Below are 12,173 nucleotides of genomic sequence, written 5' to 3'. Positions count from 1 at the left end.
TAGTTTGCAATTGATAAAGCGTTTTGCACAAAGTTTTAATGTAATATCTAATTGAGCCTGTATCCATTATGAAAAGATGAAAAAGCGCAAATACATTTAAGAAAATATTACATTATGATCTCCCTTTACCAGGCTTTAAAAAAACCTATTATCATTCGCATGAGTACGCATAATTAGGCCATTAGCATACTTTTAGCTCGGCCTCATTTGTAACCTCAACCTAAAAAAAAGCTTTGGTACCTACCAAAGCTCTTTTGCTCTTTGTGCTAAACAGGGGTTGCAAACTGCGAATCGCGCGCGACCCGTATATGTTTCTTTTAGTTTTCCAGGTAGGTACCTACTTAGAGGTAAACAATTCTTTTTATTATTTTGAGTAAGTAGATATATGGCAAAATTTGCTATCAGCTTTTTATACGAACGTGATTTAGTTATCAAAACGTTGTACCGAACCCAATCATATATTACGGAATCTTTAACCCCCATATTTATAAAACTTGACAACCATCAGTTAATTTATGTTTTATTCCTTTCTTACAATACAAATGAATAAATAATTTATTTATACAAAAGGTTAATGGTATACAATGGTATAAAAAATCATACAGAAATAACTTAAATATATCTAAATATTAAAATATTTTAATCTAAAAGACCTCCGCGAGCTGTACTGGGTGCAAGGGTGCCCATCACACTTGCCGCGTTACCACGTTGGATAACGATGGCCAATTCAAATTAAAACAAACGATTAATAGCTATTTGAGGCTAACGAGGCATCACAAAATCATTATCAGAGACGATGCTCATTTCGACTCAGTAAATTTGTTATTAAACAAAATTCCCGCTATTGGGGCCACAAACCAACTTCGTTGATCCACTAAAGGGGCCCACTGATTATCAGTCCGCCGGATGGTATCGGCCTGTCAGTTAGAACAAAATTTTGACAGTTCCGAACAACTGACAGGCCGGGCCCCTTAAGGACCGAAAAGATCTGCCATTTTTTCGGAATATAGATCGCACATTCTTATGGAAATAACAACAGATTAAATGATATAAAAACCAAGTCACCAACGCAAGAGATTGAAAATAATTACATTCTTACAATGCGGTCGAATAAAAACAGTTGAAGATTCAACCTTTCGAACGTTGTTACTCCAATAGCTAACCAAATTCAGGTGAAACAAATGCTCAATCCAGTATAACAGAGCTTTCCAGTTATCTACAGTAGTAATAGAGCTTGAAGCCCTAGTTATGCTGGATCGGCGAAGTGTTGGAAGCAACGGGAATATGCGGTTGGCAATTTGTATCCAGCCAGTAAAAATAAAACAGTCGTTGAAAAAGACATGCATTCCAAATTCAATTTGCATCGTTCGCTTGTTTCAGACTAAACTTGTGGCTGCGTCGGAAAAACTACAGATCTAGAATGATAAGTTTACGCTTAAAGATTTGAAAATGTGTGCAAAGGGGAAGTCATCACATATATAGAATATTTCACAAGTGCTAAAGAGACAGGCAACCAATTCAAAAATGTAATTTCTTTTGAGATTCAATTTAATGCTTTTTGACAATGCTCATATTCTGTACAAAATTGTACATACCAAAAACTAGAAATTACGAAAAGCTACTTTGCGTAACTATATCTTATAATATAGGCACTGTTAAAAAAGCAAGCAAATAATTTAGGCAATCTATTATAGGCAATATATTAATTCTGAATTCAATACTTCCAACGCCACTTATCGCAACTAGTTCAAACTTATTGCAATTTTTAAATTAAATTTCGAACACAAACCAATTAAGAAAGAATAGCGTCAGCAGCAGAAAGAAACTCGAAACAAGTATCGTTTGCGACACTACCCTCTCTAATCCGTAACAGACGTAAGTTAGTATGACACTTGTATGGAGATACGACCTTATTGTTTTGAGTAACGATAAAGTGTAAAGTACTTGTGGAACTTGCAGTAGACGGGGGAGTTATTCTTGTTTCTCGGCGAGTCGGATGGCTCACACTTACCAGTAGAATAAAGTACACTTTTAAATTTTGAATTAATTACTAAAATACTATCATCAACTTTACGAGTAAAGTAGTTTCAACAGAGCCTTAGGTAGATGAAGATGATCTCTATCTTTCTAGCGTAGCCGGGTTTTTGCCAGGCATAGAGCCTGGGATTGGCAATCTGATCTCTGTTGGAGCATAATTTAGTCAATTTACCTTAATATAGGGAAAACTGGGTCATAGGTTTCCTCACGATGTTTTCCTTCAACGAAAAGTGACTGAAAAATATTAAATAATATTTCTTACAAGTTTTATAAGCTCATTGCTATGGGTGTGTTTAGGTGAAGGGAAAGATGCTGATTTAGCGTTAACTACCACTTTACGTAACAAAAGAAAGTTGTCTAAGATTTGGCAGCAATTTTCGATTTTTATTTAATAAATAGATCTCGAGGCCACTTGACGCTGGCACCCGATTACCTGACTCGCTCGCGTTATTATTAGGGAATACACAGCTAGGATGGGAAATTATTTCAAGTATGAAATTGTTCCAAGAGCTGTGTTTGTGAAGTCACTACTGAAGGAGTTGTAGTGTTTAAGGAAACTATTTGGTGCATTTACCTTGATAACGAAGTTAGTTTTTGTACGCTACTATCTTATCTTGTCAGATTCTTAGGTATCAGTTAGCTATACTCTGCACATGATCTCTGAGTATTTAATGAGGAGCCCAGCTTGCCCCTCAAACATCCGCATTCGATCTAGTATTCTCCACCCGCTCATGTATCTATATATTATTTTTCTTTTCACGATTTTACACTAGTATCTCTTTCTTCTACGGCTCTCAAGTAATTTGTCATAAAAGATGTATTTTAAATAAAATAAAACAATCTTTAGACAAAAATTTATTCGCATAAGTATTTATAACACTTTAAACTCTCGCGTTTTGTACACATATTTAATTACACAAACGGGTCTACCGCGATATAATTTCATTGTTTTTACCTTTAATTCCGACGTTTCAGCTGAGTTGCACCAGCTGTGGTCACGGAAAGACTGACGTCCCAACAAATGTCAACGGAGATATTAATAAAACACCACTAAACTACCCGAAATTAGTTTATAAAAATGTTCGGGGTAGACAAAGAAATTGCAGCTACCCGTTAAAGTTTAATGTTTATTGTCCACGGCACGACACGCAACACTCACAGTATCCGTACACTGGTCCGAAGATATATCCGCTGGTTTCAACATTTGAATCACTGGTCCCCAAGTAGACGATAATTTGTACCCGTCCTCACGATTGAAATTTTTAGGGTGTTTTTTTAATTTCAATCGCCTCTCTCACGATCCGCGGATAATAGTGTCGCTCAGGTATGTAGGTATGTTCAGGAAGTGCTAAAGAAAAATGGGTACTTGCAGAAAATCCCACGCACGACTAGGAAAAAAGAAAGACATCCGGAGGTTAGTAGGCAACCAGCCTTTTTGCCGTATGTGAAAGGGATAACGGACAAAGTTGGATCAGTACTGAAGAAATTCTCCATTAAGACTGTATACACGCCGTTATCTAAAGTAGCAAGTCTTTTACGCAGCCCAAAGGATGTCATTCCGTACCAGAATCCGGGTGTCTGCAAGATAGAATGCAGTTGTGGATGTGCGTACATTGGCCAAACTAAGCGCAGCGTTCAAGAGAGGGTGAAGGAACACATAGCAGCTGTTAAAAATCGCCATGTAAACAAATCCGCAATAGCTGAGCACTTGCTGACAACAGGAACGAATCACTGGATTGAGCTACATAAACCCAAAGTCCTCTCCAACGAGCGACACTATTATCCGCGGATCGTGAGAGAGGCGATTGAAATTAAAAAACACCCTAAAAATTTCAATCGTGAGGACGGGTACAAATTATCGTCTACTTGGGGACCAGTGATTCAAATGTTGAAACCAGCGGATATATCTTCGGACCAGTGTACGGATACTGTGAGTGTTGCGTGTCGTGCCGTGGACAATAAACATTAAACTTTAACGGGTAGCTGCAATTTCTTTGTCTACCCCGAACATTTTTATAAACTAATTTCGGGTAGTTTAGTGGTGTTTTATTAATATCTCCGTTGACATTTGTTGGGACGTCAGTCTTTCCGTGACCACAGCTGGTGCAACTCAGCTGAAACGTCGGAATTAAAGGTAAAAACAATGAAATTATATCGCGGTAGACCCGTTTGTGTAATTAAATACGCATAAGTATTTATTATTTATCCTTTTAATTTATCTCACATTGAATAATATTGTCCCCGGCGTGACTGTTTAAAGCACCTACCTAATTAAATTAACGCTAAGAGAGTTGTTTCTGAGTTTTTGCTGACGGTAATACAGCACGGAAAAGTTACTTAGCTAAATGTTTACCAACATTTTGCATTTAATCGCACTTTGCATGTAAAACGTAGTTGTTTGTTTAACCCCGTTGTAAAAGTAAATATGTTACAATGTTACAAACTTTAGTAATTAAAAAGTTTAACTAGAATGTTCGTGTAGGTACTATACCTGCGCTAAAGAAAACCCCGGATCTTAAGCTTGGTTGTCTACTTTCAAAATTTCAAACTTTTAAGTGTGAATAGGTTCAAATTTTGTGTTCATGTTTGCGAATACCATAGACAAAACTGCAACTTCATATTAAACACAAGAAAAATAAAAAAATAAAAATAACCATGGGCCTTCTTAGGCGCAAGTAACGTATTCCACATAGTAACGGGCATTCCTGATCTTCGTCAAAAATTCAGTGAAACGGAACACTTTTCGGCCTGTCCCGTAGGGGACATCTATAATGTACGCAAGCTTAATCAATTCGGGAAATATTATCTTAGGTATAGTCGTATCATCGAGAGCGTGGAATTGCATATGTAGTAGTATTGTTTGTTTACAGGCATTCTATATTTGAATTTTCTATTTTCTTGTACTATCAGCATACAACCACTACAAATGCAATTCCATCTTCTCGATAATTCAACTATATCATTTTATGTCTTACTGGAGTCTTTCCACCGCTGACGATTAGCGAGATATGTGTATTTTTTTAACGCGGATGATTTTGATTTTGATAAAGTCGTCAGGTCAGTGATTAACTATTTATTATACCTACTTTAATAAAACAATGTAGAGTGAATCCCCAAGATTGCTGATAAAATTATTGGCACGGTTCGATTATTCAAAAACCGCTTTCTGAACCTACGGCACCTTAATAAGAAACAATTGATCTTTCCCTTGCAGTAGAACCATAAAATAAAAGAATGAAATTAATATCCGAGCAAACATTTTTAAGAGCGAAAAATTTTGTTTTTGTCGTGCCAAACTCGAATCGCAAAACCGTATTAGGCATTCTTCACAGAACCTGTTACATGAAGTTGAAAGGGGTAACAAATGGACCGCTCAGACAAAACCAAGGGCGGAAAATTGAAAAATAAATCCCGCCACGGACGGTACATTAGGGTTGTTAGACTTGTTAGTGAGTTATTATGGGCAACTTACTAGAGAGATTTTTGGGTACGAAAGGGTTTTTTTTCCATTTTGCATAGTGCTCATTTTTCTTATTTGTGCTCCGTGCAAAACTTTTTGCATCTACAATATTTTATCTAAGTACAAACAGCAACATTCCTAACTATACAGGTGGACCTTATTACAAAAGGCGTAAGGTCCACCGATGTACAGTCACCTGCAATAATATGTTACTCTTCGAAGGCCGCAAAAATATCTGACACGATCTTATTTGTAGAGCTATAAGGGCGTGTCACATATTATTGCGGCCTTCGAAGAGTAACATATTATTGCAGGTGACTGTACAGTTGACAGCGCGGGCGATGGTACTTAGCCTCCATTCACTTCAACCTAATTTTACCCTCTTAGGGATTGAATTAAAACAAAATCATTTCTTACTCGAGCTTTTCATCATTTGAATAATATGTGTTTGAAATCTCGAGGTATTTATCTTCGTCGAAGTCGAAGGGAACATGAGTTGCAGGCGTGCATATGTGACGATGATCACTTACCATGGTTCGTGATATTATAAGAAAATACTGTTGATTGTACTTAAGGAATGAAGAAAAACAAATAATAATAAATCATATAAACTAGCAAGCCAAGGAAAGCAATATTAAATTAGTAGCGTTCGTGTTAACTTAATCCATTTATCCCCCTTGGGACCATTCACTGATAAAAATAAGAATTGTTTTATCCCGCGGGTACGATCGCTCACTGGCTAACTTAGTACTGTAGGTCATGGCCAAACCCCGTTATGAGTGTTGCAATTCATTGAAAATCAGGGTTGGGAAAAGTATTTACCGTAGGGAACCCTAACTTCACCGCTGGTGCCCAACTTCGCCCAAGTAAAATATTAAAATAAAATGTTTACCAAAGGAACAGATATCCATTGAATTCACAATAGAATAAGCTGCGTAAACATATTATAGGAAAGTACCTAAAACGAATAAAAACTTATTCGAAATCCCAAAATGCTGCATACGCCCAATGGGCATTAATTCAAGGACAGATTATTAAAGTTCAAATTCCCCTTACGATCGACTGCTAATAAAGCAGCTTGTAAATGGCTCCAAACAAACACAACACAGTTACAAATTCATCGATCACCGTTAATAAACATCAAAACCTAATTCAGATAAAAATATTGGGAAACAAATCATTCATTCCTGCCACTTTGGATACATTAGCCGTCAAGGTGTCTGTCGGGCGGGCCAGAAAATGATTGTTTCCTGTCCCGCTATTACTGTGACAGTTAGATAAACGTTCACGCCAGTCTGAGCAGGAACGTGGGTTGATCACTATTTTGGCATTGAATGATTAAGTTTACTTAATAATTCGGTTCAGCGGTTTAAGCGTGAAGAGGTAACAGACAGACAGACAAAGTTACTTTCGTATTTTTAATATTAGTAGTAGGTACTTTAATTAGTTTAAGTAGGTAAATAATGTAACAGATTTATATAATCAGAATGCCGTTCCTAATCTGTACCCCAATAACACATCCATAATAAACACACAAGCACATAACTCAGATTTCCGGAATTTAGCACCAAACCTCACACACCCAATATGCTCTTATTTCGGCCTAATCCGGATAATAACCGGATGAATGTCGCCGTCGCCCGAGCTATCCGGAATTTCTGGATAACAGGCGTCCCCTCTCACGCTCTCAAGGGATTTGGAGAAAGTAGTTGCGATTTATTTATTGGCTGTTTGGGAAGTTTACCTGAAAAGTTAATAGAGGTTTACCCAATTATAGTTTGTGGCTTTTGAGGTATAACGTGGGTCAAGTGGGGATGTAAACTAGTTTTTTGGTTCCTCGTAAGGGAATATAAAATTTAGGGTACAAATTGTACAGTAGTACCTTTACCCTTTTGAAATTACGGTAAAGTATATCCGAATATTGCGTCAGAAAATCGTATTCAATGCATATTTTTGTTTTTAATTATCTGCTTGTCATGAAGATTGTACGGGTATTCATAATTCTAACAAAAACATAATTCTAACCAAAGTAACTAAATACGGCTCTTTACCATTTAAAAATATGACCGCATCCTTACATAATCGTAATGTTTATATAAAACTGGCTCACTACACACAACATTTTGTAACTTATTTTTGATTCGTTTGACGTTTAGAGCCGCCGATCAATTGGAACCGAAGAGCGCCTCCCACTCCGGCGCAGCTGGCAGCAGCGCCATCGTCAGCACGATGGATACTCACCAATATGAGGGCGAAGAGCGGCAACGGCGCATCGTGCGTGGCCATCAGCGTGCCTGCGCCCAGGCAGGCCGTCAGCAGCACGGAGCCTGAGAGCGCCAGCGCCTCCCACTCCGGCGCAGCTGGCAACAGCGCCATCGCCAGCACGATGGATACTCACCAATATGAGGGCGAAGAGCGGCGACGGCGCATGGTGCGTGGCCATCAGCGTGCCTGCGCCCAGGCAGGCCGTCACCAGCACGGAGCCGGAGAGCGCCAGCGCCTCCCACTCCGGCGCAGCTGGCAACAGCGCCAACGCCAGCACGATGGTTACTCACCAATATGAGGGCGAAGAGCGGCAACGGCGCATGGTGCGTGGCCATCAGCGTGCCTGCGCCCAGGCACGCCGTCACCAGCACGGAGCCTGAGAGCGCCAGCGCCTCCCACTCCGGCGCAGCTGGCAACAGCGCCATCGCCAGCACGATGGATAGTATGAAGACGATGACGGAGAGCGTGGCCAGAGAACGGACTTGTTGAGGCAGTTCCTGGAACAAATATATAGTTTTATTTTAGATTTCAGGGACAACTCTCCTTTGGCAAAAAATGTTGACCATACCAAAATAAGATAAGGGTTAGCTAATATGAATCTAGCAACCTATCTATCTATTTTTCATTCAGATACGAGTATATACGGTTTGATTTTTACATCCTGAAAGTGACCTACATCGAAAGTGAAGTCTTAAGAAAGTGGCCTACTCCGCCTAAAAGGGTATGTAGGTATGTTTGTGTCGTGTCACGTGTTCTATCTTAAAATCATAACTTTATTTTAAAAATCTAAGTCCAGAGCTTTTCAGACGTCTTTCTTATAAGTATGTGCTTTATTTTCTGTCAGTCTAACTTAGTTCCTCGGTTGAAACAAGATAGTCTTTCAAGTTAACGAATAACAAGTCTGAAAAAGATTGAAGTACCATTTTCTTTCTCTCCGCAATTAAAGTAGCAATTATTTTTTAATCCTAGATCTAGGTTCTAAAGTAAATAAATCCGCTTCATTGTGCTATGTTCGGTCACGAGGCAGCGCTTTAAGAAATAATCCTACTAATTAATAACTTGTGTCTCCTGGGCATAAAAATACCACAGTTAAACTCCTTCACTGCTAAGCTATGCTTTTAGCGGAAATTATTCGAATATGGGTAACGATACGACTACTATACTGACAGAAAACGCACATCCTAAATCATTAAAGGTAGAACCTAGAATTTTGAACCATATGCTCTTCAAGTAAGTCGGTGGTGGCCGAGTGGATATTTATGACGTCCAACTTTCAATCCGGAGGTCGCGGATTCAAATCCTAGCTCATACCAATGAGTTTTTCGAAACTTATGTACGAAATATCATTTGATATTTACCACTAGCTTTTCGGTGAAGGAAAACATCGTGAAAAACATGCATACATCTGCGAAGAAATTCACAGGTGTAGGTATGTGAAGTCTCCAATCCGCATTGGGCTAGCGTGGGGACTATAGCCCAAGACCTTTCGCGCACGAGATGATTATATTTGTTCTTCGAAATGTTGTAAGAAACATTAAGGGAGGATTTTTGAAAATTATTTCCTTAGGGCATTAAAATGAGTTTGAACATTTTTAACGAGTTTTACGCAGGCGAAGTCGTAAGCGAAGGGTAATCTATAGTAGATTGTACAACAAGGGCATAAAGTGACCCATTTTTACCCGAGGAAATTTAGTAGACGAGGGTAAAAATGGACATTTATGCCCTTGTTGTACACTCTGCTTTTCACTTCGATTGCGAGGAAAATAAAACACATTTTCACGGCAATTTTTTTTTTTTTTTTTTTTTTAATTTATTTAGGCAACAAACAGTCTTGTACAAAAACTTATATAATAATATTATATGTGTTCATAGACCTTGAGTGCCCTACCTTAATAAAACAATTTTTAATCTAAGTGTAGGAGCAGTAAGCGGAAAACAAAGTTATCATTAAATAACAAAGTTATCAATGATTAAATAACAAAGTTATCAATGAATGAATTTACACCACGAAATTGTCGTAAAGCGAAAGAACATAATACATAACCAATTCCCGCCAACTACTTTTTTTTTTCAACATGTGATCAGAGTTTCAGACGCTTGGTTTTCTGCCAAGTCAAACATTTCGGAGCATTTTTGAACGATAATCGACTCCTATTTTAAGTATGTGATTTACTAAATTTAATGACAGAAAATAAGCATTTCTAATAAATTGTAGCAAAAATAAAATTATATAACAAGTTTTGTCATCTACTCAATTTTATTGCTCAGTAAAATTGTGCAATATGTTTTAACTGTTTGGCTGTTGAGACCGATTACCTTAGTCTTAGAAGAAAATTTTACTTTTATGCTCTAGAGCGGCGGTCGGCAACCTGCGGCCCGCGGGCCGCATGCGGCTCGTGAAACTGTCACTTGCGGCCTGCGAGCCTCTCTGGCTATGTAATATTGAGAAATGACAATGTCTGATAAAGTCATTAATATAAACAAAGTGCGGCCCGCGTCAACCTACTCATCGTTAACTACGCTACTAAAACTACGCAAAAAAAGGTTGCCGACCGCTGCTCTAGAGTCTAGAGCATAAAATGCGATTTTATGTCGTCTACGCACGACAAAAAGGTGCACTTTTTGAGCATGAGAAGTGGAAATAATATATTTAAATACATTAGAGTTTTTTGCCCTCCCCGCGGCCAACGAAATACTTGGTAAAAAGATAAGAGCAACTAAGCATTTGTAATAACATTTCAATTTTTTCAGTTCATGTAAGTTATACGGTTATCACCCAATTCGAACAATGCTAAAAAGATATCACAGGCTCACAGTAGGGTTGCCAGATGGTCGGGATTTGGCGGGATTCTCCCGATTTTTAGCATGTGTTCCCGATTCCCGACAAAGTGAAAATTGTCCCGAAAAACAGCTTCACGTTTATAAACCAATAATTTCAAGTTCCGAACTGTCGTCGAGCGAGCGAGTGACCCACGTCGGGCGTAGTGCCAATAATGTGAAATATAGTTGTTTTTTATACAATTACTTTAATTTGAATGTTTTTTTTTTCCGACTTAAGTCCCAAAATCCCGAAAAACTGATATTTTTTCCCGATAATAGCGCCTTTCGATCTGGCAACCCTAGCTCACAGCGATACGATACCGATCTGGCAGTGTCAAAAGTGACGTTTTTGGTTGAAGCAATGTCACTTTTGCCACTGACAGATCGGTATCGTTTTGCTGTGACATCTTATAAGCATTGTTGGAATTCGGCCGTGACTCGGTTCAGCGGATGCGACAACTGTTTGACACCCGGCAATATTTCAAGCAATCATTATCCAAAGATACGGATGAAATAAAGAAATCAGTTGACAAGCCCCTACCATAGAGGGGGTCGATATGATTACAAGACTAAATTTGCGAAGCGAGAATTTAAAATGTTTAGACGACAACGGTTTCACTCACTTGAATTTTTAGTCGCTATTCGTCGGGTGAGAATACATTTATGCCGGTTTACTAACGAATGGGCCAAAAACGTTACCCAAAGTATCACATCCCAAACTATGTTTCCCAAATTATCATTTCCCAAAAAAACGTTTGGCAAAACAACTTATCGCAATTTTTTAGTTAGCAATTGTCTTTTTTGGCAAGTTATTGTTTAGCAAATAATTACTTGGACAAGTTTCATTTTACCAAGTATTATTTAGTCAAATGTATCATTAAGCATAACTTACATGTCCCAAAATATTGCATGGCATACAATTTACATACCAATAGAGGGCTTCCAGTATTTTTATTTTTGCTTTCATTTGAAAATTTTGAAATACTTAATCCCGACCTTGGTTTTTTTAACATTTTGATTACGCTTTACGCAAACGGATGTGATTTGTTGAACCATAAACATTATAATGTTTAAGAAAAAAAACTGACTTCTATGGGGGCCGGGTGAAAGATTATTGTACATAGTTGGTGCACTATATAGAAAAGGAGGTAAAACCACCCACTTTTCTAGTTGCATTTCGTTTCTGTAAGGCTCGCAGTTCTAACCTAACCTAACCCATTTTTGTTCGGTTCTGTGAGGATCGCAGTTCAAACCTAACCTAACCCACTTAACGGCGCGTGCGGTGCGGTGTACGGGGGTTTGAACGGGAGGGGCTATTAAGTTTGGCATCATTATACTTTATACAGTATATTTTATGGTGTAGGTATCATAGTGGGGTTTTCCGGGTCCAGGTCCAAGTGAAGGTGCAGGTCCAGATAAGAGCCCGGATCCAGGTCCAGGGCCAGCTCCGGGTCCGAGTCTAGGTCCGTCGGGTCCGGGTCCGAACCGGGTCAGGGTCCGAACCTGGTGCGGATTTAAATAGAGATGCCTATTTGCCAAATTTGCGAGTGACAATTTGATCAAACATCTTTTTGGAATATAATATTAGCCA

The 12,173-nt window shown here is 38.5% G+C and overlaps 1 protein-coding gene across 3 annotated transcripts in view; it reads right to left on the bottom strand.

Moving 5' to 3' along the window:
- Positions 1 to 12,173, bottom strand: part of LOC134795289 (adenylate cyclase type 2) — a 288,583-nt gene that overhangs the window by 174,468 nt on the left and 101,942 nt on the right. For 2 of the 3 annotated variants that reach the window (XM_063767091.1, XM_063767092.1), the window contains exon 3: positions 8,053 to 8,259. In XM_063767091.1, coding sequence (XP_063623161.1) covers positions 8,053 to 8,259 — 207 coding nt within the window. Of the gene's footprint in view, positions 1 to 7,738; positions 8,028 to 8,052; positions 8,260 to 12,173 lie in introns of those variants that run through there. The other variant, XM_063767093.1, reaches the window with a different exon arrangement.

The sequence above is a fragment of the Cydia splendana genome, chromosome 12 (genome assembly GCF_910591565.1).
Source record: "Cydia splendana chromosome 12, ilCydSple1.2, whole genome shotgun sequence".
Classification (NCBI taxonomy): domain Eukaryota; kingdom Metazoa; phylum Arthropoda; class Insecta; order Lepidoptera; family Tortricidae; genus Cydia; species Cydia splendana.
Note: the sequence above shows the minus strand (reverse complement) of the source record. Positions and strands in the feature narration are given on the sequence as shown.